Source organism: Balaenoptera borealis, assembly GCF_965194805.1.
Source record: "Balaenoptera borealis genome assembly, chromosome: X".
Classification (NCBI taxonomy): domain Eukaryota; kingdom Metazoa; phylum Chordata; class Mammalia; order Artiodactyla; family Balaenopteridae; genus Balaenoptera; species Balaenoptera borealis.
Window position 1 is genome coordinate 100,273,297 of NC_138881.1, and position 27,036 is coordinate 100,300,332.

At 40.2% G+C, this 27,036-nt stretch overlaps 2 protein-coding genes across 5 annotated transcripts; one reads left to right on the forward strand and one right to left on the reverse strand.

Annotated features, from left to right (window-relative positions):
* On the forward strand, positions 1-10,186 carry UBE2A (ubiquitin conjugating enzyme E2 A). The gene is made up of 6 exons (XM_082377543.1): positions 1-239; positions 379-459; positions 854-879; positions 7,236-7,325; positions 8,403-8,491; positions 8,884-10,186. Exons 1-6 carry the CDS (start codon positions 196-198, stop codon positions 9,010-9,012), a joined length of 459 nt encoding a protein of 152 aa, XP_082233669.1. The 5' UTR covers positions 1-195; the 3' UTR covers positions 9,013-10,186.
* On the reverse strand, positions 9,944-27,036 carry NKRF (NFKB repressing factor). Of its 4 annotated transcripts, none has more exons than XM_082377145.1 (5): positions 26,351-26,450; positions 23,834-23,945; positions 20,624-20,680; positions 17,082-17,203; positions 9,944-16,020 (listed from the first exon to the last, which is right to left on the reverse strand). In XM_082377145.1, exons 4-5 carry the CDS (start codon positions 17,185-17,187, stop codon positions 14,063-14,065), a joined length of 2,064 nt encoding a protein of 687 aa, XP_082233271.1. In that variant the 5' UTR covers positions 17,188-17,203; positions 20,624-20,680; positions 23,834-23,945; positions 26,351-26,450; the 3' UTR covers positions 9,944-14,062. The 4 variants fall into 4 exon arrangements, with proteins under 4 accessions (XP_082233271.1, XP_082233270.1, XP_082233272.1 ...); XM_082377144.1 differs by having other exon boundaries at positions 20,624-21,501; positions 21,829-23,945; XM_082377146.1 differs by lacking the exon at positions 23,834-23,945 and having other exon boundaries at positions 26,351-26,444.

Consider the following 27,036-nt stretch of genomic DNA (forward strand, 5'->3'; position numbering starts at 1 on the left):
GTTGGTTCAGCCCCTGTCTACTCAGGGGTGGTGCTCAGCCGGCGCCAGACAGACCCTCGACTTCGGAGAGGCAGTGCAGTTCCTCTGGGAGCGTCCCCCTCGGTTCCATCAGCTTCCCCAGCCTCCTCGGCCGCCTTACCGCCCGCGGGGACCCAAGAGCTCGGTGTATGCCCCACCCCTGACCCCGCTAGAGACATGTCCACCCCGGCTCGGCGGCGCCTCATGAGGGACTTCAAGAGGTAACCCGCCCGGGACGCCGGGGTCCCGGGGCTGCGGCCGGGGCGCAGGGCGGGGCCGGCGGAGGGCCGGGCGGGCGGCGGGGCGGCCGGCGGCGCGAGCGGGTGCCGGATCGCAGGCCCCCTGTCTGTTTCCTTGAAGGTTGCAGGAGGATCCTCCAGCCGGAGTCAGCGGAGCTCCGTCCGAGAACAACATCATGGTTTGGAACGCGGTCATTTTTGGGTGAGTCTGCGTTCCGGGTGGTGGCGAGGGCTAGGGACGCGTGTGCCCTCCGGGACCGGCCCGGTGCGGAAGCGGGGGCAGAGGGAGAGTGTTTGGGGCTGGCTGGGCCTAGGCGCCTCCCCGGAGCCTGTGCCTCGATTAGCTCGGTTCCCGCTGCCAGGGGAACCGCTTGGGGTGCTAAGGGGGGCGGGGCGGGGAGTGGTGGCGCTTCGGCGCGGCGGCCTGCCCGGGGTTTCTGAGCCCCAGACCTCTGTTGGTAGTGGTTTTGCAACCCGGGAAGCGGTGGTTTACCAGCGGTGGAGCGAGCAGGGCTCGTAATAGCCATGTCCTCAGATGAATCGGGGAGAGGGGAGCCCCCGAAGCGGGAACTGATTGGTTTTTCTCTGTGTTGCAGGCCTGAAGGGACCCCGTTTGAGGATGGTAAGAGAGTTTCTTTACCCACCTTTCAGGAGCCTGATCATCTGGGGAAAGGGTTCCCAGTCATCCTGGAAGTGCCTCCTACTTAGGAACCCGCTTCTCCCTAGCCTCTGCCCACTAAAGGCTTGAGTGGAATCCAGTCTGTGGCAGGTTGTTCTGGCTATTGTCCGCTTGACTAGAACTGCACCTTTTTTATTGCTTCTTTAAAAAAAATCTGGGTAAGGCAGTAAAAGGAGCATCATACCACTGATGTTAAGGGTCTGTGAGGTTTGGGCTGTGATCCTCCTGAATTCAGCCCCCCATCAAGATACTGAGTAAGTGTCAACCCAACCACTTGCTGATAGGCTCAGAGACCCCAGGGACCATTTGATTCAGAATTCTTCACAAGGGCGGGAACTGTGTTCAGCAGGTGCTTAATGTGTGTTTGTTGGATGTTGAATGGATGCAAGAATCCCTTGCACACAATTGTCTGGTTTCTACAGTCTGGCATTGAGTGCCTGTCAGCCTCACTGCTTTAAGATGGTCTTTAATGGCACCTTTAATAGCCAGATTGAGCATAATGTTTCTAATTTTTAAATGAGTTTTCAGTATGTGCTTTTATCAAGACTTGATGGTCAGTAATCTCAAAGCAGTTTCACAGTTGAGGGGAGCCTTAATGTACTGTCTTGACCAGTGTCCAACCTACTTCAAGGTACTACACGTACTTATAGGTACATGATTTTTAATGGGTTTAGGTTTGACCTTTAAAAACACAACGTTAGTTGCTTTTTTTTTTTTAATTATTAGCACCTTTAATTATTGTTTATTTATTTATTTTTTTGGCTGTGTTGGGTCTTCGTTTCTGTGCGAGGGCTTCCTCTAGCTGCGGCGAGCGGGGGGCCACTCTTCATCGCGGTGCGCGGGCCTCTCACTATTATGGCCTCTCTTGTTGCGGAGCACAGGCTCCAGACGCGCAGGCTCAGTAGTTGTGGCTCACGGGCCCAGGTGCCCGGCAGCATGTGGGATCTTCCCAGACCAGGGCTCGAACCCGTGTCCCCTGCATTGGCAGGCAGACTCTCAACCACTGCGCCACCAGGGAAGCCCCACGTTAGTTGCTTTTTAAGGATTTTTTTTAAAGCTTCCTATTTTGAGATAATTATAGGTTCATGTGCAGTTGTAATAAATAATATTACAGAGAGACCTTGTATACCCTTCACCTGCTCCCCTGCCCCTTTGGTAACAAGTCATCTTGAATGACTATGCACAACCAGGAAATTAACATTGATATAGTTTTAGTGCACTCAATTGTGTGTGTATGTGTGTGTGTGTTTGTGTGTGTGTAGTTAATTGTTTTTGAAAGCTTAATACATTTAAAAACATGATTAAAAGTATTTGAACTACTAATCGACATCTTTAATATTTTGAGGTATTTTTAAAAAGAAAAGGATCTTTCTGTTATTTTTTTCTCAATGACTTACCTTCCTTTGGTCACATAGCATTTGAGAGATATTATACACATATGCACACACATATGCACACACCTCAGTTTGAAGGCGGGAACAAAAACATTTCTGCAAACTACTAAGTACAAACTTATGTTGCCAAGTCAGTTTGCTTTTTGATGCTACCAACCACAAGACGTTGTGAGGTAGGTCAATATTAACCAATTCTATGATTTGTCTCAAACACTCACATTTCCCTAGAAGACTGTAGACAGTAACCTAAATACTTGTAGTTTCCTCTCTACCTTCACCCACTGGGTAGATATCACTGCTCTTCAGTGCTGCAATAAAAAGAAATGACAGCAGGGGAGTGGGATCCTCAAGCCATACTATTGATACTTTGGTGCAGTAAATCATTTGAACTGATCCTGATCTGTAGCAAGAGCTAGCTAAGCTTAATTTTCCTCTACTAGACTGGTGCTAGTTCTTCATACTTAAGTTTTATGTGCAGATTAGCTGTGTATCTGCTTTAGCTCCAGCAGGCTTTGTTTTCATTGGCTTCTTTTTTCCTCCTGATTTTACTCAGACTGCTTTACGCTGGGCACAGCTTTATTAATAGTACACCACTTTGCTGGGGTTGGCAACTTAAATATTTCAAGGGTGCTTCTCTCGTTTTAAGTGGTATGAGTTGAAAAGGTACTTGTGGAATCCATTATCTACCTGGACCTTCCCCCTTGACATTACTGGCTCTTTTTTTGATGATGTGTATCTCCACCCTGACATTACTGAAAGGAATTACTCAGGCTAAATGACAGTACCCTTTTCTAATTCGTTCTTTTGAGCAGTCTGCTATCCATGGATGCTTTCTCAGGTGTCTAGAACACTGACCAAGGTTACAAGAAATTTTTTGACCATTTAAAAATACCTGTTATTTACAGTTAGGAAATTTACTGGAAAGGCCCAATTAGGGACAAGTGGCATAGTTGATTTTGCTGTTGCCAACGTATTATATAAATCAACAGCTCCAAAACTACTTCTGCTGCTTCCTTGTAAACCATTTGTAGTGGAGGTTTCTGGAACAGCCAGGCCCTAGTTAAAGAGATGAAATTTTAAGAAAAGGAACTCTTAAAGGTATTTTGATTTAACTTTACACACTTGAAGGTAAGAGGACTATGCTCCCAAGAGCTTACACTACCAAACAAAACACTGGGGGGAGATACTTCCTCATAAAATATCTTGGTATGTATGCTGAATACGAAGGCTAAGGAACAATGTATTCTCCATCACATCATCTGAAAATTGTTAATAGACACAGTAAGATACTAGTACTTGATTTTCATAATAGATGTATTCTTAAGAATTTGGTGTCTTTTTTAAAAAAAATGAACCAAAGTCCACTAGGGGTGTTCTTAAGGTAAATAAATCCTATGATGAAGAGTATTTGGGTATTATCTTAAAAATCAGACTTTTTTCAGTCATCAAAAAAAACTTTTTTAAGTACATGTACTTTGCTTTCTCCTCAGGGGTCACAAACTGGTGGCTAAATGGCAGAAAACACCTACAGAGGTGCTTTCTTTGGCCAATACAATATTTTCAAAAAATTGTATTTGTGACTGTCTTTAGGCAGAACATACACTCTCTACTTTAACCATATCACTCCCTATTGCCATACACCTGCCATTTAACTCATTTATATAATTTTCCTGGTCCCTATACATAGATGGATTAATTGATACTTTCCTTACAATTTTGTGACCTCCTCAGGAAGATAAAAAATCAGTACAGATTGTGTACAACAATGGTGAGGCTTAAGTTTCCAATTCTTTTAAAGCCTAGCCTTCTAAATATTAAGAGGACAAGCTCTAGTCTCGATTGCGTAGTATTAATTCTCAGATTTTAAATTTCCTTAACATTTGTTTTGGATCTCAGAAATTGGATTGAGAGTTGTACTAAAGAGGTTCTCATTGTTTAAGGTGGCTAAAAGTGTGAAATATCCCTTTAAATGTGTGCTTTGAGTAAGATTTAGGTACGTCCTAATTTATACTCACATTGAATATAAATTATCTTGGTTTCACTTCTCAAGATATTAAATGAGCTGTTCTTAAAGACTTGATTAACTTCTTTGGTAGCTAGGTAACCACCTTGTTGAACTTTTAGGCAAGCATTAGGCAGAAAGCTCAAGTCAAGGGTTTTGTGAGCCACCAGCATATGTACTCAACTTGCTTTCACTGTGATTGATGTAGGTCAGAAAGAAAGTACCATTTAATATTTGAATTCATTAATTGTATTTTTCTTACTGATAGTGAAGTTTGGATTTTTGGTTTTTGCCTCCTTCAGCTGGGTCTAGAGATATGAAACTGTAGAATTATTGTAACTAAAATATTTATGAAGCACTTATTTTGTGTCACTGTGCATCTTTCCCTCATTTAAACCTCACAACAATGTTATGTAGCAGGTACTATTATTAACCCTATTTTACAGATGAGGAACTTGAGGTTTAGTCAAGTTGAGCAGTTTCCCCAAAGGTTTCATAACTAGCAAGTAGCAAAGCAAGGATTCGAACCCAGATCTGTCTGACTACAAAGCTTCTGCTCTGCCCCACTGCACTCCACTGTTTCCACTTACGCCTGCCTTCTGTGTGACTTTACCACCTTTAGGTATCATATTTAATGATGGTTTTAATTTAAAGTACCTGGGAGCTCTGCATGCTATTAAATCTGCCCAATTTTCGAGCAGTTTTTTTAGATCAATTTCTTGATGATAAATCTCTAAGCTATAATTTAAGCGGGTATCAACACTGAGCCAAATGTGTTTATACTTGAGATACATAAGGAAGCTCAGAGTTTTGAACTAACACTTATTCCCACTTTTTCTTGCGTATTATAATATCAATAGAACTGAAAAGAAAGAACTATGCTTTCTTCCTCAAAAATAGGAAGAGTTATGACCAGGTGGTGATAAAGGTGAAGTGTGTTCTGATGGACTATAGCATGTTTATCCATTCCAAAATATTTTGCTTTTTGTCCTTAGTTATAATACATAGTAACTTCAGATCTGCCTTTCAAGATTAGGGAGTAACAATAGTTGGGGAATATAATATGTCTCCATATGTTGCATTTTTAAAATTTTATTTATTTATTTATTTATTTATATTTGGCTGCGTTGGGTTTTTGTTGCTGCACACGGGCTTTCTAGTTGCGGCAAGGGGGGGCTACTCTTCGTTGCAGTGTGCAGGCTTCTCATTGCGGTGGCTTCTCTTGTTGCAGAGCACGGGCTCTAGGCGCGTGGGCTTCAGTAGTTGTGGCACGCAGGCTATAGGCTGCAGGCTCAATAGTTGTGGCACATGGGCTTAGTTGCTCCGCGGCATGTGGGATCTTCCCAGACCAGGGCTCGAACCCATGTCCCCTGCATTGGCAGGCGGATTCTTAACCACTGCACCACCAGGGAGGTCTGATATGTTGCATTTTAAATTATTCTGAAACTTTGGGACACATGTTCATACCAAGAACAACTTTGTTAGCAAATTGTTTCCTATGAGCTTGCTGGTAGGAAACACTTTTTGGTATTGTTACATGTAACAACTAGCAGTAAAATGATTATAGTCTTTTTTTCTTAAGTGGAAAGGAGGAATGGAAGCTAGGAGGAAATAAATTGCTAACTCGAAGGAACCAGTAACAATTTATACTCTATCTGAAGTGTGGTCTGTTGTATTAGAATAAGTAATTTATTAAGTGGACCAGAGTAATATAGTGGAACGTGCATCACCTTAGATAATAACTGATTCCTTAAGATTACTTGAAGAAATTTCAGTCAGGAAAAAACAATTGCCCAATTGTTTTCTTGAATTTATTAAACCCAATTAAAAATAACATTTTGAAGAAAATAATCTCCCCAAATCACAACATCCAACAATTCTTTTTTGGTGGGGGGCGGGGGCGCGCTGTGGGGCATGCGGTATCTTAGTTCCCCGGCCAGGGATCGAACCAGTGTCCCCTGCAGTAGAAGCACAGAGTCCTAAACACTGGACCGCCAGGGAAGTCCCCAACAATTCTTGAATGAGATCCAGTTTGTCCATTTCTTATAAACAAGTCTATAACTTAGTATGCTTTAGGGCCTCCTGCTACCTTAGTTGACACATATTCAAGAAAAATAATTTGTTTCAATAGTAGCGTAAACAAACATCATTAGAAAGAAATTTACTGGAGACATGAATGCAATCTAATATGATTTTTAAATTATTTCTGCCATTAATTCCTACCATTAGTGTGAATAATTGAGTTGGTTTTATAGTGAAGTAGCTTGTGAGTCATACTTAAGGGTTTTAAAGAGGGACTGTGAAGTTTTTTCTGGCTTACATTCAATTATGTTTTCATTATAGAGTTGCTATTACATGAAGAGGAGCCAGTGAACACTTTTCTTATTCCCTGCTATTTTAAAAATAATTTGATTATTGATTTGTATTTCTAGCATTGGTTTTTGAACTTTGTGCTCTCATCCTTTCTAGTGCATTTAAAAATCACCACTTAAGATGACAGCTGATTAAAATTGGCCTTTATTAAGGTCTTTCAGTCTTCTCAAGGAGGAAGGCCACGTTTTGGCTCTAGTTGCTTGTCATTTTAAGGATGTCTTCAAAATGTACAGTGGCTAAAGTTATCCTGCAGGCAGTAATTTTGAGTTTAAGATGGCTGTATTTAAGTTTGGGGGAGAATAATGGAAAAACAGAAAACAAATCACCTTTGAGTGATGGTTCTTACAGTGTCCATCCATTTTTAGGGCAATCCCTGGAGCTGTATCTCTTACCTGGTCTCTTTCCTCTCTACTCTATCTTTGCGTTATTTCATATAATACTTGAAAAAAAAGTCATGTAGTATTAAAAACAAAGTACTACCGAACAAAGTGATAACTAGGTTTTCTTAACCCTTTCTTTTCTAATTACAGGAACCTTTAAGCTTACAATAGAATTCACTGAAGAATATCCGAATAAGCCACCTACGGTTAGATTTGTCTCTAAGATGTTTCATCCAAATGGCAAGTATCACTTTTAATACAGTATTTTAAACTACTACACTGTTTATTTGGGAGGTATTCCACATTTCCTATTTGTCTGTAGCACCTGAGTATTTGTCTAGGCATCTTGCTGTTTCCTGAAACCTGAACTTGTTCATGGTGGTCTATTGCTGTCTTGGTCTGTGGTCCTAGAACTGAAGCAGTGAAGGGACATTGCCTTTGCTTGGAATCTGAGAGCCTCCTGGTTTTGATGATTTTATCATTTACTTACTAAACAAAAATAAGGAGATGTTCTTGAGGTTTCCTTTTAATATAAGGCCAGATTGGGGTAGTTTTGTGTTGTGATTATTTTCACTAGCATTTAGAGCAATAGTTTTCAGCTTTGGATGCAGATCAGAATTAGCATGGGACATTTAAAAGCCATGGATGTCCCGGCCCCACTCCAGACCTACTGAATATCAGATTCTGTGGTTGAGTCCAGGTATACGGTATATTGGAATTCTAACTTACTTGGTGATTCTAACTTACTATTCTAACTTACTATTCTAACTTACTATTTTGCTCTTTTATTTTTTTTCCTAGTGATTCTAACTTACTATTTTGCTCTTTTATTTTTTTTCCTAGTAATAAGCCTAGAACAAGTTGCCTTTTATTCAGGTTAATAATGTATTTTCCAGGGTATCAGATATTTTTACCTTCATACCAAAATGAAACCTTGTGAACTCTGAGCTATCTTGGTTATTTCAGATAGGAGATAAAGTTTAAAAATTTAGTGGAGTGAATTTCCCATAAGTCTATCGATGATGAGGAACCCTCTTAGAAATTGTGCGTGGTTTCCTGGATAACAGGGCAGTCTTTTCAGAATAACAAGCATTAAGTATCTTCCAGTTTTATACTGATTATGTTTGACATTCTCTGATCATCCTGTTTCACTAGTAGTGATTATGACACTTCTTTTAGGAAGGTAACTAAGAAGCAGCTTAGTAATCTTTTTTAAACCTCAGAAGCAAAGTATTCTTGACTGCATTTGTCTTGACTATGATGTTAAAACCTTAATGGTTTTGTTATGTTTAACATAACCTACTTCTATGCTCTTAGTCTATGCAGATGGTAGTATATGTCTGGACATACTTCAGAACCGTTGGAGTCCAACATATGATGTGTCTTCCATTTTAACATCCATACAGGTGAATTTTCCTTAATGTGACTATGGCCTTTGATATGTTTATATTAGCAATTGTTTTTGAAAGTCAGAAGTAAAAAGTAGGTCAGTAAGACCTAACCCACCAGAAAACATATATGTTTGCCTAGCTACTAGCAGATTAACGTAACTGTAGATTATTATGCTAAGAGAGCAAATTTAGCTGCTACCTAGGACAATTCGAGTGTGTTGAAGATACATATTGGGGTGGCCAGAAAGTTCGTTCAGGTTTTGCATAAAGATGGTACGAAAAACCTGAACAAAGTTTTTGGCCAACTATATATATATATATATATATATATATATATATATATATATATATATATATATATATATATTTGCATTGAGGAACTGACTTTTTACAAATTGTCTCTATAGTCTCTTTTGGATGAACCCAATCCCAATAGTCCAGCAAACAGCCAGGCTGCTCAGCTGTACCAGGAGAACAAGCGGGAGTATGAAAAACGTGTTTCTGCGATAGTAGAACAGAGCTGGCGTGACTGTTGACCCGGGTGCAGGAAAAGCAGCAGCTGGTCATAAGAAAAATATATATTGATGTGTTTGTCACCTTCCTATTCGTCAGTGTCATTACATTTACTTTATTAAAAGCAAAATAGCTGTTGTGCTGTTTCCATCTTCCCTTGCCAGGCTTTTCCTGCCCCTTCTACCCTCTCCTTAAACATCAGAAAACACCCTCTATGAGATCAAATGTACTGTACCTGGGTTACGTGCAAAAAGTCACTAATGCTTAATTCCTTTTCTGTTGTGTCTCATTTCCAGTTTTATGGCAGTATTGTGTTACTGTACTTTACACTAAGCTTTTAAAATGAATTGTTTTACAAGTGGTGCTTATGCATAGCTTGATGACCAGAATGTTATTTTTAACAGAATGAATGATTACTGAAGCGTTTCACCCTGGCTGGTCCTTCACTTGTGTTGGATTTAGAAGTGAATTTTTGGAATATGGCCTATAGAAAACAGGGAAACAAATCCATATAAACATCCATTTTGAAAGAGCAATGGAAGCTAAAAAGGCTATGATACTAATACCTAACTAACATGAATTGTGTTCTTTACTGGTAGGAAGGAGGATGTTAAAGGGCTCAGCCAAAGGAGTGCAGCAATCATAGTAACTGACACTTCCTCCCCTTGCAAGGTGTTCAATGGACACACCCAAGCTAAGATTCAGAATACTGAAGTCTTCTGGATTTTCACTTTTTAAAGAGGTGTGGGAGCAGAGGAATGGAAACAATCATTAGTTTTTAAGCTAGGGAAGGCTGGAGATCCTTTAATCCTTTTAAAGGAGCAGTGCTACCCTAGATAAACAAATTTATAATCCTCCATTGTTTTTTTAGAGTTTTAATTAACCCAAGGAAGGGAACATGTCTGTGGTAAACCACTCAAATCCTCTGTTAATGCTGCATGCTTTAGTTTCTTCCTCCCTTTCAGTATTATAAGAACCTTAAAGTCAATGTTTGCGATCTTTCTTTGGATATTTATACTTTTAGATTGACAGTACCTTTAAGTAGCAGTGTGGGAAAAAGCTTGTAAATGTTTTGTCTGATGTTCCATTGTCACCTTTTGTGCATTTATCACTCTTATGAATTTAACTTTGCACAAGTAACCCATGTAAAAAAAATGTACATTTTTCAAAACTTGTAAATAAAAATAACCTTAAAAATTTGTAGTCAAGGTATAATTATATTTTAGCTCAGTATGAACTTTTAGTATGAATTTATTGGACTCTCATCTACTCATTCCCCCCCTTAAAATAAAAATTATGGTAAAAGCAAAAATAGATTTTGGGAGAGGGAGAAGAGTAGATACTGCTGGAGAGGACGTATTTTCTTTTCAGTCATAAGTGTTTAATGCTTTTTTAAACATGCTAACAAACAGAATGTAAATCTACTAGGTAAAACAAAGTTACTTCAGCATATATTATAGTCAATCAAGGGAATGAAATTGTGGTAAGGGGGGAGAATTAACCTGGAGATTTACCAGCATCCTCAGAGACCAAGATCTAACTTGTTGATCCTGACATTCCACCTCTTAAAAAAGCCCTAGCTTAAAAAACAAACTAAATAATAAAATGGTATTTTAAGTCTCAGGTAAAGCTTGGGAGTACAGGTATCCTCAGTGTTACCTTGTTTAAACAAAACTCTGCTTTCTTCTGAGGAGCAATCTATCTCATTTTAAAGAGACAAGGACAGTGACTGTGGAAACTCACTTCTTGGGGAGGGGGGTGGGCGCTAATTGAAATTAAGTCCTTATGCTGTATGTACCCACTCATCCTCTAAGACATGGCACTTAAAGGAGCCTCAACATGAGGGAGCTCATCCTACACTGAACACATGAACCGGTTAGTTTCACCTAGAAGCAACTTCCTTAAATGCACTTACTTTCTCTTAAGTCCATTTCTACTTCAAAGTAGAATGACATTAAATTGGTCTTTATTTGGCAGATTAGTTTTACATAAATTTCTTCATCCTACTGTGGCTGGATATCTTTTTTTTTGTTCCATTTTTTTTTGTTTTTGCCACACCGTGCAGCTTGTGGGATCTTAGTTCCCCGACCAGGGACTGAACGCGGGTCCACGGCAGTGAAAGCACTGAGTCTTAACCACTGGACCTCCAGGGAAGTCCTGTGGCTGGGTATCTTAAATATATTTGACACTGTTACTTATACTTGAAAAAATTAAGGTGAGATTGGGAGTGTGCACGTTTAATATTTTTTTTGTACACCTCCTGAGAAACACTATTCCCAATCTCTTTCATGGGATAATCCTTTTAAAATCTTACAACGGCGTCAACAAGCTGACCTCCCAAAGCATCATATCCACGGTCAAAGGCACCACAAATCATTCACTTCAAAGTTTAATGCTAATTTGCCTTTTTTCTTTACAGTTTTTTTAAACAAATGCCACAGGCTGCCTGCATACAATAATTTATAACAATAATAAACCAGATTTGTGAGGTCCCCTTTTAAATGGCAGAACTGAACTTGAACCTTCAATTCTGCACCTGCTGGTGTGGCAAAGAGGGTATGATGAAGAACCAAAGTTGTAATTAAAGTCCTTTCTTTAGGACCGATCTCCAGCTTCAGGAGTTACTCATAGCACAGTGAATGCACTGTATACTATTTTAAAAAGAATCCCAACAGAATGCCGGAAATTTCTATTCATTTTATAATCAAAGGGGAGGGAAAAAAATCTAAACGATAGATCTGTGAGCCTCAAAGCTATAAATATATATATAACTGAAAGCAGAGTTAGTTCCTCAGTATAATATATTTAAGTGATTCAAATAAAACTTAAAACTGCTCATGTACCTGCGCAGGTTTTACAGCAAGGTTACTGGGTTAAAACGACTGCCATCTCAAAGAAAGGGAAAATACAAGAACCAACAAAAAGGGGACAAAATAGAACAGCAGGGTTTGTCAGCAGCTTATTTTTGCCAAACCCATTTCTCAACATTCTTTATTCTCAAGCAGAGTTAAATGACGTCACCCTAATTCCACATCTATACCAAGGCTGATCTAAGAAGTTAGGAAATTTGGACTCTCAAATCAAGAACCAAATATACACTTGGCCCCATTATTTCAGAGCTTAACTTTGACTATATTAATATTCTGTTCTATTGAACTTATATAGATAAACCAGATTTGTGTAACATTACCCTACTCCTCCAGCCCCCACATTTTGGGAAGAGGAAAGAAATGTAGAGAAATGAGTTTTCACACTCCTTAATCCCCAAAGCCACTCTTACCCAAGAGAGTTGAAGCCTGACTTTTCTAACACTAATTGAACCACAGCTTCTCAAAGTTGGCATGAGACTTGTAGGTAAAAAAAAAAAAAAAATCCTATAAAATCTATAAACTTTAGCTTAGTTCCCCTTGCCACTGTTGTTAAAACATTAAGTGCCAAAATAAAATGCACACCTCATTTCCCTTCCTACCAACATTAGGAAAGGCCATATACTGCAGGACAAAAAAGTTACTGGAAAGCAAACATCACTTACTGTGTTAAACACTGTAGGTGACTAAAAGTCACAGAGGTCCAGGCATAAAAGTTAATCCCTTTATATTTTTTAAATATTGATTTAACTACAATGGACAGCTTCTTAATGTAAAATATAAATAAGAGGGGAAAGGAAATTGTTCACTGTGGGCCAATTACATGTCAAGTTTGGTGCTAAATGTTTTAAGACACTGTAATCAACCTAATTGTTCTAAATATGAAGTCATTGGAAGTGTTTATCAATGTCAGTATTCATCTCTGAATATTAACACTTGATTTATCTGAGATACAAAAACAAAATCACGTAAAAGTAAACAGCCTGAGATTTGGTTGCAGCCAGCAGGTTGGTCCCCAGAGAAAACGTGATGGGTGGCTGACTGCCTGTTCCTATCTGCTAGGTCATTATGTTCATCCACATGTGCTCTAAGTGTTGAAATATTTTGTGCAAACGCCACTTCCCTTCTCCAAAGACCCAAAGTGTCGCTACCAGGCTGCTTCCCAGAAACAAGCACACCACCATTTTGATCAACTTTGGCTCCTTTTTATTCAGGAAGCATACACTAATCCTTTTTATACAGTTTTTTTTACATTCCAGAAATAAGCGAAAATAGCAGTTTTAAATATGTTACAAAGTTGGCTTTGGGGGCTAAATAAGCTTTTTGAGAGAGGGACCAGCCAACTAACCTTGTCAGCAAAGCACCAATGTATCTTCAGTCTTTTACCAAGCTCCACCACAGCTGTGGCCACCTTGGATGTGCTATACACCCAAATCATGTGAAAGCTATAACGGAGAGTTGCTGCGAGTCTCTCTGCAAGGCACCAAGAACAGACAGTTCCAGCTTCCTTTCTTCAGACTGAATCAAAGTTTTGGGAACTTTTCAATTGCTCTCTCAAGTAGTGCTCTCTCAGCATGAAGGCTAGAATTTGTTAACACTCATATATCACAAGATACAGTATATCACTTCCAATATTCTGGAAACCACATGGTAGAAGTTATAAATAAACGAACACTAAAATTACTTTAAGAAAGTTTTACATCATTTAGTTGGTAAGGACATTTACACGTACAGCACAACTTACTATTAAACATTCTATAACTGGCTTCACATAAAGATGAAAATAGGTAATACAAAATGACCTGACATTTTCAGTTAAGTCTGGAATTAAGACTGTAGTTTTATTGTAGTTAGTATCAACTTTACATATTGTTGCAAATTGCTGTGCTATGCCCTTTAAAATGGGAATTTCTTTCTCGGGGTGAAATTCCATTTGGATATGTGTTCTTGCTTTGTACAAACTACTAAAATCTGAGAGACACAGCAATATCAAAGACGCAAACAGTAACTGCACAATATTATCTGCTGGATTAAGTTAATACAAGTGGACAGAATTCTTCAAGTTCCAGTATCTAATAAAGCACTATATGAAATGAACAAGGTGAAACATCTTAAGAATGAATATACTCTGCAACCAGAACATGTAGCATTTCTCTTATTCACAAATCTGCCTCATTAGGCATTTACAAAATAAATTAGTAAGATCTCAATTTGCTTGAGGCATCACAAGCTCGTAATGCCCCACTTGGCCTTCCTGTTTGAGCTGGTCTAGTAAATCCTCCTTCCGTCTTTTTCTACCTACCACCAGGTACCTATCGTGGCCCACCCCATGAGACTTACTCTTAAGACCATACTTCTGGGCAATCTGATGTATTTGCTTCCGCTCATCATTAGTCAGCTCTGTAGAGAAAGTTAAATCCGTGTGGCTCTCCGAGCGGGCGTAGTTTCTGATGATCTGTTCAATATCTCTCTTGGCAATTTTATTTACCCTCTCTACATCAAGACCAAGCCCTTCCCGCTTATGCTGCTCTTTGACAGAGATTGGCTCCCGAATGCCCTCACCAGATTTACCTAAACCACCACCCGTCCAACCCATCTTTCTCAGCAGCTGATTTCCAATGTTATCTTCTTTGATTTGTTGTTTGTAAGCCTCCTCTGCTGAGCGACCCTGAATTTCATTTCTTGAAATCACATCTTCAATAGCTCCTTTCTTCAAGTTGTTAATGACAGTCGGCTGGGTCTTTTTGAGGGTTTTCACAGCTTCCCCAGCAGCTTCATATTTGACAGTTTTCTTCACTCCAACTGCTTCTGCAATTACTTCACTCTCTAGAATCACCTTGCATTTCCATCGGAGTCCTGTCATTCTTTCATAGACATATTCAACTGTCATTCGATTAAACTGAGCTGTGTCGTTCAGCGTGCACACAGGATTTGAAGAATTCTCATAAACTACGAGATCCTTTATATCTTTCTTCTTCCCAGATCCCCTGGGTGAAGAGCCCGTTTGGCATTGTGAACTTTTGACAGATGGGTAAGTGGGCTGTGTTTTTTGAAGGATTTTCAAAGCCTCATCAGCAGCTGCATGTTTACTTGTTTTTTTGGTTCCATAACCTTCAGCTAAGCAGTGATCTTGCAAAAACACTCGACAACGCCATGTACGATTTGGCATCATCTCATATTTGTATTCAACAGACATTTTGTTGTATGAGGCAGAATTGTTAAGGATACCAATTGCATCATTTGCATTTTCTGTAAGGATAAAATTGGTCCAGTGTTTGGCAGAAGCATTAAAAATCGGCTGCCCAGAAGCATCTTTAGCCAGCACCACCAGCTCTTCTGGTGGTTTCAGAGCTGGAGGAAATTCGTATGAAGGCATGCCAATCTGACACACCACAAGGTCCTCACCAATCGTGTGTTTGAATTTCCGTCGGACAACCCTAACTTCAATAGGTTTCTGCAAGAGTTTTACAGCTAGCTCAGTAGCTCGATCCCTGGAACCATTCTTGCTGCCAGCATAACCTGTAGTTAAGTAGATATTTTGGCATCTAACTTCACAAGCATAACCATCTGTTAGAAGTTTTTTATTTTTGGGGATGTCAGCAGGAGGGATTTCTTTTAAAGGAGCGTATATATATTCAGGATTTGTCTTACATGCCTGAATACAACGAGTTAACATATATGTGTAATTAATTTTATCACATCCATAAGTCATCTCTGGATTAGAAAGGTTCTTCCAGATAGCTGCTGTTAATTTTTCAATAAAATACTGCTTCTCGGCTACCACTGACTCAGGAAATGTCTGTGATGGTGAAGGCTCAGGAGCTGACTGGCAGTTTGCCTGCTGTGATGTGCTGCTGGGGGCAGGGTTCCCACTGTCAAAATACATGTTGGCTGTTACAGGCTGGTCTTTTGTGAAAATAAATCCTGATGAATCACAATACTGAGAATTTCCATCTTGTATACTGAAAGAGTCTTGAGTATAATCTTGGTAGATGTCTCTTGGCATGCTGGCAAAATGTGTTTGTTCATTTACCTCTTTTGTTTGAGGGCCATAAGGATCTTCCTGTCTTTCATCTTTTGAACTACTAGCTACAAAATGTACAGGCTCAAAACGAGGTCTCACATGGAATTTGGAACCGGCTTGCTTTTTAGGAGGACTTTGACCTATAGAATGAGTGAAATTTACAATTCATTAAAAAAGGAATATTTCAAAAGAACCAAGCAGGAAAATAGTACCAACCATATTATTTTTGCAAACTATATTGTTGGTACAAGATACTTCCCATCACAAAAACTTCAGGTCATTTAGGTGAAGGGACTCAAATATCAATGTAAGATTCCAGCATAAGGAGGGACTGCTCCCTGTCTTTCCATGTGTAAGGGAAGAGACTTGATAGGAAATATGCCATTGACTCGAGTATGCAGGTCACCACCATGCATGACTGGTAGATGCTTCTGCATCTAATGAGTTAAAGCACAGGTGAAGTGTACCGAGCAAGAGGTTGTTCCACTACGATCTCATACCACCTGTACTGAAAAGCTCCCTTCTGAAGGACTGCAAACGGAACAGATGGCTCTAATGCAACAGAGATGACGAGCAGAGGCATTTACAAAGCCTCTCTTTTGTACCAGAAGTGACCGACTCTGTGATGGTGCTTTACACAGTTGTGACTAAAAAATCAAATAAATAAAAAAAAATTGTCAAAAGATCCCAAAGGTTTTCAACTTCAAAATCTTAGTTCTGACTTATTCTGCACAAAAAGGTGTTTGCTATATTTTATTTCTAGAACAAACAGCTGGAAACTAATGATTTATGGAGGATATCAAATTTAAAGCTATGGAAGAACTCTGTTGAGGCTATACCAGACACTAGAGCTTTCTCCCTATAACACTGTTTAGTAGAAAATTGGTCCACGTTGGACTCATCCAAGAGGATTTAGTTACTTAGATGCTCAAATGATCTAGAGTATAAGGTTGTTCTATTTAAAGGGAGGTTCGTTCCATGGCAAGGACTTCAAGGATAGCATTATAGTATGAGTTCAGTATTCTTAGTTTTCAGTTCTATTTAGCATCCTAAAAAAAAATGTATAAACTAAAAGTTAAAATTTTACATTTGTGTAAGATCCAAAGTTACCAATGTTATTTAAAATCATATACCACACTCATATCATTAAAAAAAGCCACACTTTCTTCAAATCCCACCTTCCAGAAATAAGTATACTCACCATCACATGTTGAGAGGTGACGTTTTTGACCTTTGGACAGCATCAGATCATATGAAGGCATCTCCCCAATATCAATACCTTCAGCCATTTGGAGAATTTTTTCCATCAAGCGTGGGCTGTATCTATTAAAATTAATATAATCTACAGTTAAAACAGATAAGAATGCAGTTTTTGAAAAAGTTTCTAGATGACCCGTCTTATAACTGCTCCCACAGGACTTTACCAACAGAGTGTCTTGGCTATAAAACTGAAGAATCTGCCATAAAATAGTTATGCATCAAATGAGTAATTATGTTACTATCATTAGAAGACATACAAACATAAAAATCAAAAAATTTAGGTGAAGACCTTATCTTTAATTTGAACTAAAAGTATCCATATAAACTCATAATTTTTCTCTATCACATATGCATATTATATGTAAATAATTACATTAATATAGTTACAGAAGTACTAAGAGTGTTAATAAGAGATGGGTTGTGGGACTTCCCTGGTGGCGCAGTGGATAAGACTCTGCGCTCCCAATGCAGGGGGCCTGGGTTCGATCCCTGCTCAGGGAACTAGATCCCACACGCATGCCGCAACTAAGGAGTCCGAAACTAAGGAGCCCACGTGCTGCAACTAAGGAGTCCACCTGCTAAAACCAAGACCTGGTGCAACCAAATAAATAAATAAGTAAATAAATAAATAATACGGGATGGGTTGTTAACATCCAGATTGTGGTTTCTATCACTTCCCACCAAGAGGAATCAGAGTCCTGAGAGAAATGGTTGGATCCAAATCTGGGGCAAGAAATGTATAAGGTGAACCTGGGAGATATTTTTGTGCCTGGAAACAAGGAAGCTGTCAAAGATCTCAGAGGTTGTGTCAAATGGACTCAGAAGTGAGCCAACTTGAGTATCAGTAAGAATAACCACAGTGGATTGAAACACATCAAATATTTAAAAAATCCATTAGTTCATAATAATACTTTCAAACTCATTATTGGTCACCTTTGTAGGATGGTAGGGAATCAAATCATTAAAAACAGGTAATGTTAAAGAAAGCAAGCATTTATCTGGCATTTTCCTGTACAGACTGTACCTCAGAGAATCTAGAGAGTTGATAAGGAAAATCTCTTTTACAGAAGCATTCCAGCTAATAAATGAAGGAATGATAGATTACTACCATTTTGCGACCCATAATGCAACAATAAGTGATCATCAATGGCTGCTAAGCTTATCAGATGAAAAGTTGATGGGGAAGAACCTAGAAATAGACCCATACGAATGTGCTCAACTGTTGACAAAGCTGCAAAAGCAATCCAATGGTGGAAGGACAGCCTTTTCATCAAATGGTGCTGGACCAAGTGGGTATCCTTAAGCCAAACCAACAACCTCAACCTAAACCTCACACCTTACACAAAAATTAACTCGAAACACATCACAAACTGAAATGTAAAATGTGAAACTAAAAAGCTTTTACAAAAAACACAGGACAAAATCTTCAAGATCTAGGGCTAGGCAAAGAGTTCTTACACTTGACACCAAAAGCATGATCCATTAAAGAAAAAGTTAATAAAATGGACCTCACCAAAATTAAAAACTTTTGTTCTCAAAAGACCCCATGAAGAGGACGAAAAGACAAGCTACAGACTGCAAGAAAACATTTGCAAACCACACATTTGACAAAAGATTAGTATCTAGTATAAAGACCTCTCAAAATGCAACAGTAAGATATATACATATATATAATGTGCATATATGTGTACACATACATATAAATGAACAAAAGATATAAACAGAACATTTCACCAAAGAGGATATACAGATTGCAAATAAGCACACAAAAAGATGTTCAACATCATTAGCCACCAAAGAAATGCAATTTAAAACCACAACGAGATATCACTCCATACCTATCAGAGTGGCTAAAGTGAAAAATAGTGACAACACTAAATGCTGACAAGGATGCAGAAAAACTGGATCACCCATACATTGCTAGTGGGAATGTAAAATGGTATGACACTCTGGAAAACAACTTGGAAGTTTCTTATAAAATTAAACATGCAATTACCTCACAATCTTGCAACTGCACTTTTGGGCATTTATCTCAGAGAAATAAAAGCTTATGTTTACACAAAAAACTGTACACAAATGTTCAAAACAGCTTTATTTGTAACAGCCCAAAACTGCAATCAGCCCAGATGTCTTTCAACAGGTGGTTAAACTCTGGTACCACACACCACAGAACACTACTCAGCAATAAAAAGGAAAAAACTATTGATACACATAATATTGTGTATGAGTGGGAGGGAGATGGATGTGGTTATAAAAGGGCAACGTGAGGGATCCTTGTGGTACTGAAACTGTTCAATATCTTGATTGTGGTAGTGGATATGCAAACCTACACGTGATAAACTGTCTAGAATTAAACACACACAACACACACACACACACACACACACACCCCAGTACTAGTAAAACTGGGGGAATCTGTGTAGAATCAGTGGATTGTAACAAGGTCATTATCCTGGTTATGATATGATACAATAACTTTGCAAAATGTTGTCACTGGGGGGAACTGGGTAAAGAGTACAGGGCATTGCTTTGTGTTATTTCCCTACAATTACAGGTGAATCTATAATTATTTCAATAAAAATTTCAATTAAAAAAAAGCTCGTGGAGAACTTTATAATCTTAGTATCACTAAAAATTGGACAACCAGACCTGTGTCCCTGATGTGATATGACAGGACAAAGATCTAAAAAGTGTTCTTGCCCACCAAATAACTGAACTCAAACCTAATCAAGCCCCTAACTCCTAGAAACATGTTAAACACCATCACAAGCATACAGCCAGCCAGGGACTTCCCTGGTGGTCCAGTGGGTAAGACTCCACGCTCCCAATGCAGGGGGCCCTAGTCGGGGAACTAGAGCCTGCATGCATGCCACAACTAAGAGCCTACATGCCGCAACTAAAGATCCCACATGCCGCAATGAAGATCCCACATGATGCAACTAAGAGCTGGTGCAGCCAAAATAAATAAATATTAAAAAAAAAAATACAGCCAGCCAAATCCATAATGAAGGAAACACTATGTGACAGCCCATTTCTTCATCAAATAAACAGCATGAAATAAAGGGTGAGGGAATGGTTATAGGTTAAAGGAGACAGATCAACCAGATATGCGTGGACCTTGTTTGGATTGTGAATCAAACCAACTGTAAAAAGGTATCCTGAGACAAATGCAGAAAATTAAACATGGACTAGGCATTGGATGATTTTAAGAAACTATTGTTAATTTTGTTGAGTATGAATAATGGTATTATGAAAAATTACCTGGTACAGATATATACTAAAGTATTTGCAGGAGAAATGATGTCAAGATTTTCTTTAATATACTCTAGACTATCACCCACAAAAAAACTGGGGGCAAGATGAAATGAGAAGGGTAGCATGACAGACTTGATAATTGCTGAAGCTGAGTGATGGGCACATGGGTGTCCACTAAACTATTTTTGTGTGTTTGATTTTTCCATAATAAAAAGCTTTAAAACATACAATTTTTAAAAGGACTCCTTTATGAAGTAGATTGGAGCTTGACAGAATATCAATTTCCTGCAGAGAAACAAAAATATGGGCTCAAGTGAAGTTTCGGTTATCATGGGGATCTACTCACCCTTCCTACCTTCAGAGCCTTTCCCAGCCTACCAGGGACCACTGGACTGCCAGGGAATTCCCCAAGAAAGTTCTGAAAATGAGTGACTAGCACACCTCTACATGAATCGGTTCTGAACTTGAAGGAGGATAACATTTTCCATTTTCAACACAATAGGTTCCACACCCTTCAGATGTCTTTCCTTGCAAAGCAGAGAAGTGACATGGTGGCCTTCACTGACAGATTACCTGGAAGCCAGCCCAGTTGTAACCCACACTTCCCACTGATAACTGCTGCTGCTAACACCAGTATTTAAACGCCAAGAGTAATTTTATTTTTACTTACTCTTACCTAAATATCAAAAAACATTGCCTAAAACGTCATACATTGTATATATCACTTTCATTAAGATTTGGGAGTCCAATTTCCAAGGTGATGAAAACAAAAGATTATGAAAGTGAGATGAAGTCTACAAATCTTAAACTGGTATTGCCACTCTTGCTACCAAAATTGGTACTACAACCAACCCACTCACCTTGAATTCCAGTCAAAATTCTCCAGACCTTAAATTATAGCCTGATTCTAAATACGGTATACAACTGTAAATGGCATGTATGCCATACAGTGTGCATGAATGATGCATTTGGGGCCCACTCCATTCACATTCACTTTTTCTCTCAGGTTTTCTTCCAGCGTTAGTAATGATTAAACCTACTTACTGTTCTCTATTCATTACATCTGCCACAAAATTCAACATCACCCATAGGCTATAAAAATAAACCTCTGGGCTTCCCTGGTGGCGCAGTGGTTGAGAATCTGCCTGCCAATGCAGGGGACACGGGTTCGAGCCCTGGTCTGGGAAGATCCCACATGCCGCGGAGCAACTAGGCCCGTGAGCCACAGCTACTGAGCCTGCGCGTCTGGAGCCTGTGCTCAGCAACAAGAGAGGCCGCGAGAGTGAGAGGCCCGTGCACTGCGATGAAGAGTGGCCCCCGCTTGCCGCAACTACAGAAAGCCCTCGCACAGAAACGAAGACCCAACACAGCCAAAAATAAATAAATAAAGGAGTTCCTTTTTAAAAAAATAAAAAAATAAATAAAAAATAAACCTCTGTGTTAGTTGCCAACACAGTCATCTTCTCAGCCCTTTATTAGGAAGTCATAATACTGAAGAAGCCCAACCAGCTGAAAAAATAATGGAACAGACCGTATAGTGCCTAACACTTGACTATTCAAAGAACAATGCAAATATTAATCTTTGCATTAATCTTTACTATGAAGACCACTAGGATTTCAGTCTCCAGAGAGTAGCTACCCAGGGATAAAGAAGTGGTTCCACAAATTTGAAATAAGCCAAGGCAGTAAAGCTTTCATTACTCAGTTTTCCATAGTGTATTTTTTTTTTGTAGTGGATTTAAAAGGAACACCTTTACTCCAGAAATTTTAGAGAATCCACCAAGAAAAGCACCTACAAACCCAACCACTGATAACTTCACTAACATTTTGGGGTTTACTTTTTATTCCTTTTTCTATGCTTCCCATACCATGTCCCCCCACCACCGCAAAAAAAATCACTATCAGATCATCTATGTTGATTTGTAATCTGCTGGGGGCGGGTGTTGTTCTTCTTAATTTACTATGTCATAAACTTTCTCTCCATGTCATTACCACAGGAGTTTTAATGGCTATACAGTATTCTATCTTACGGTGGGACCATGATGTAAAGTGTCAGTAAGGCAAGTCTAATAGAGTAATTTTAAGATGCATGCATATTATGTAGTTAAGTCTGTTAATTCACCCATTTGGTTGTAAATGCTTAAAAAAGAAAACCAAAAAGCCCCAGCAGGTCTTTAACGTTTCCAAAGATAGTTTACTATGTTCCAAGCTTTAGGAAATCACAACTGTCCCACCATACCTAGCATACAAAAAGATGATGTCTAATGGACAGACATCTGACTTCATGAATCTTACATTCTTGAAAAAAGACACGTGCATATAGGTGTATACTTATGATATACAATGGCACCTGAAATTTAATGAATATTCAGTAATAGATGCTTTCAATTTTTTTTAATTTATTAAACTGCTCTACTAGGTCCAAATAAAAAAGCTGAGGTTTGAAAACTAAGCAAAGATTAGGGTTTTCAAGTATAAAATTATTTATGCAAAACTATTCTTAAGACTCCTAACATAGTCAGTGAATAACATAAAACCAAGATTACTGATACATCTTTTGAAAGCTCCCACTCACACTTCATTAGCTGGTGACTGATAAACTCTACCTACTATGTGCGAGGTTAGTTTCACAACATGAGCCCAGCCAGCATCTACCTTCCAAACACCAATTTCAATCAACAAGGAAGAGACAAATAATCAAGGTGGCAAAGCTGATTTCATTTTAGGGTATATTTTCTCTATTAATTAATATCTCATCAAAGGTAATTAGGCCAGGATTCTGCTTCTAATACTACTGATGAAGAATGACTGGAAAACTGAATGCTCCAGTTAACCAAACATTCTGCTTTATTAAATATACATACACTATTGACAATTTTAAGTAAAAACTGCAGAGGTCCCTAGGCATTCATATGAACAATTATGTCAGTGCTATAGACGTAGTTGATTAGAAGACTGCACTAACTTTTCATTAGCCACAAGACGTATCTTAGAAATTGCCTACAGAAAACAATCTTAACAGGTTGTTTACTTTTATGAAGCAGACAAGAAAAAGTGAAGAGAAATAATTTCAGCTATTTGGGCTTCCTCATTGCCTAGCCTATGAGGGAAAAAATGATCAAAAAGCAGACTGGAAAACATTGCTTTATTTTATCCTATAAGGCAATGGTTCTTATAGTGTAGTCCCTGGATGAGCATTTTCTGATCAACAGTATTATCTGGGAATTAGTTAGAAATGCAAATTCTGGGGTCCCACCTCACACCTACTGAATCAGAAACTCTGGGAGTGGAGCCCAGCAATCTGTGTTTTAACAAGCCTAACAGGTGATTCTGATGCTTGCTTAAGTCTGAGAAACATGTTACAGATAGTCAAGAAGATATTCAAACTTGTTCTCTGACAATCACCACTATCACCAAAAAGAATGAAACATGGTTTGCTTCCCTGCACATTTGAGCTCCTCCTGGCTTGGTCTTATGATCAAGGAGTTTTCAAAGATGTCCTTGACCTAGGAGTTATTTCAGCCCCAGCTAAATCAGAACACAGAAAGTCCTGCAAGTGGGAAACAAAAGGCAAAGAGTTACCTTCTTGCTACTGTTTATAATCTGTTCTGTAAGTCAAGGGATGAGCCTTGAACAACAAATTAACAATTTTAGATTAGAATGGGCTGTGTCACCATGTACTCCACAGTTCCCTTGGGAGAAAAGAAGAGTCTTCTGTCACAGAAGAATAGACCAGAAAACAAGAGCTCTGCCAACATCGACATTAACAAGTACTGGAATACAGATTTTACCCACCTGAAGATGACAGCTAATATAAAGCCTGCCTAAAGTGGAAGACTGCACTTGGTCCCTAGATTCCAAGATTCTTTATTGCCTCTTCCATTTCTCCTATATCTAAGTTGTCAGGTACAATGCGAACATTACTCTTCAGTTAAGCTACTGGATAATGTTATAGCAATTCTTGTATTGATTGAATTGACTTAACTGCAATGCAACATGATGACAATACATGTGTTGATATAAACTATACACAAATGTGCCTGGGTGAGTGCATACACACAAATGCTCTGGATGCCTGAGCTTTTAACACTATCACTGGCCCTGTTTGTGTTTTTAATGCCCTAGTTATGCTCAAGGCTGCTGTTGTTCTTGGGATGAAATCCTGAGAGATAATAATGACTTCTGTCTGTTACTTGCTTTTACTCCTGGTCCATCCTTCCCTATAGCAGCTGTGTCTCAGTGGAAAGAGCATCGGAAGACTTGGGTCCCAGCCCCAACTATGGGACCTTGGAAAAGTCACTTAACTTCTTGGCTTCCATTGATTTAGCTGTAAAAATGAGACACCACTCAATTTCTAAGGTTGTTGTATTAAATGAGATACATAAATATTTTAAGTATTTTGTACATTACAAAGCTGTATTCATCTGTTCATGCCACACATATTTACTGAGCAGCTATTATGAAGAAGGCACTCTTCTAGGCACTGAGGATAAAGGTGTGAACAAGAAAGCAAAAACCCTTTCCCCAAAGGAGCTTACATTCTTGTGGGAAGGTAAGATTTATCATTAACACAAAGGATGGTTATTCTCCTCACCTATGTAACTTCTTTTTTTTAAGGATTCAGATTCCCCATGGCCTTCCGTGATATTAAGGAGATCTATGATTACAGGATAAAGGTACCTTTTCTACTGCCAGAACAATATTGTTAAGTGAAGGTCAATTAGATTTATCTGACTTGATTAATTACTGAGGCTTCCCCAGTTGTAACCAGTTCCTCCAGTGAAATAATCATTCTCTCTGGAGGCAGAAATTACACTAACCTAGAGAAGATAGAAAAAAACACATTTGTGTTATGAAAGCAGAACAAAGTATCACGCTGGATGCTATGTTCAACAATTAAGCACTAACAGTAGACAATCCTATTTATCTATATCTGTTACGGTCATTCCTGAAACTGAACTGGCTGAATTTGATCTGATCATTTTCCAGAATTTCCCATCCTTCCTAATAAAAAATTCACCGTGAGGCAAGAGTGTCAAAAAAAGAAGGCTCTTAGTCTATCAAAGGAATGATTAGTCTAGTATAGGGCCTGTTTGAGGGTTCTGTAGGACAGTGGTCCAAGTAGTCTGTTGAGGAAAAAAAAAATGCGTTGGAACCATACCGCAGTCTCCATTGAATGCAAAGAGCTTTCAAAGAGGCCTATTCAGAACACGCACCAGGTTCTAGGAAAGGGGGGGAGGGGACACATACCTAAACCCTCACCCAGAGGCCAAATGTTAATCCTTCTGATGACAATTAAGGTGAATGAGGGCAATCCTTTTTTACAGTAGATATATCCATTTCTTTGTTTGCGTCCAGACACATTATGCGCAAATCTACAAGAAAGGCGGGCCCTGCAGCTGAGAGACCTCACACAAACCGCCTCCCCAGAATAAGCCAGTACAAACCAGCTGCGGGGCTGGTGTTGTTTAATTTAACGGGGATGGAAAGGGAGGCCAGTCAGGAGGAGACTAGAATTAGAACCAAAGAGTCACCCTCCCCTCCCCCCACAGACCCTCGAAGCCCCGACTGTCGAATATTCTCTGCGGATACCGCATCCCTGGAAGGTCCTACGCAGGTCCGAGGTTCTATTCGTCATTTCCCACGCCCTCCAAAAACACCATCACAATGACCACCTCTCAACAGTCCTCTCCCAGGCGCTTCTTTATCTCCATCCCTGCTCCTGGAGGGGCCGCTCCCGCGATCCCCGCACCCTTCTAGCTGTTATGTCATCCCCTGCCACCTAGCTCGGCCACCCCCCCCAGGCCAACAGTGAGCCCTCTGGAGTCCTCCAGCACCTCCAAATCTCCAGTCTCTAAGCCCTCATCCATACCCGCCCCCCCGTCCCTATCCCGACCCTCATCGCCGATTCCCCCCCGACCCGGGTCCCTAACCCGACCCTCACACCTTCCTCACCTGCAGCCCAGGAAAACGTGGTTGGTCCAGGCAGCGGAGAGCGCGAGGAGCTGGTCTAGGGCAGCCCCGGGATAGCTGTGCAGGTGCCGACAGATGAAGCTGCGCCGCAGAGCCCACTGCCAGTCACTTTCGTGGCTATAGCGCCACTGCTCCAGCACTGGCTCGGGCGGGGGCGGCGGGAGGGGCGGCAGCGGCGGCGGCGGGAGGGGGGGCAGCGGCGGCGGCGACAGGAAGTCGCCCCCCAACAGCAGACGTCCGCCAGCCATCTTCTCCGCCCCCAAGCAGGGACCCCAGGGATGAAGCAAACTCGCTACCAGGAGCGAGCGGGAACGGGGGTCGGTGGGAGGGGCCGGGTGAGGAGGGGCGCGCCGAGGCGCGAAGACCAACTCTCAGGGGACTGGAGTGTGTGCGTGACGGGCGACCGCTGAAAAGGCGAGCACGAGCTCGCGTCCCGGCAACCCGGGAGCACGCCCGCTGCACTCCTCCAACTCGTGGAGGAGCAGGAGGAGGGCACCCGCCGCAGTCACACGCGCGCCGGGGAGGCCGAGCCAGGCCCCGCGCTCCGCACCTCCGGCTACCCGCAGACTCACGCACTGCACTGGGAAGGAAAAAAAAAAAAAAAAGACACCAGCACGCTTTCCTCCCCTTCCTCTAGTCTACCTACCCGCGTGCAGCCCCGAGGTTGT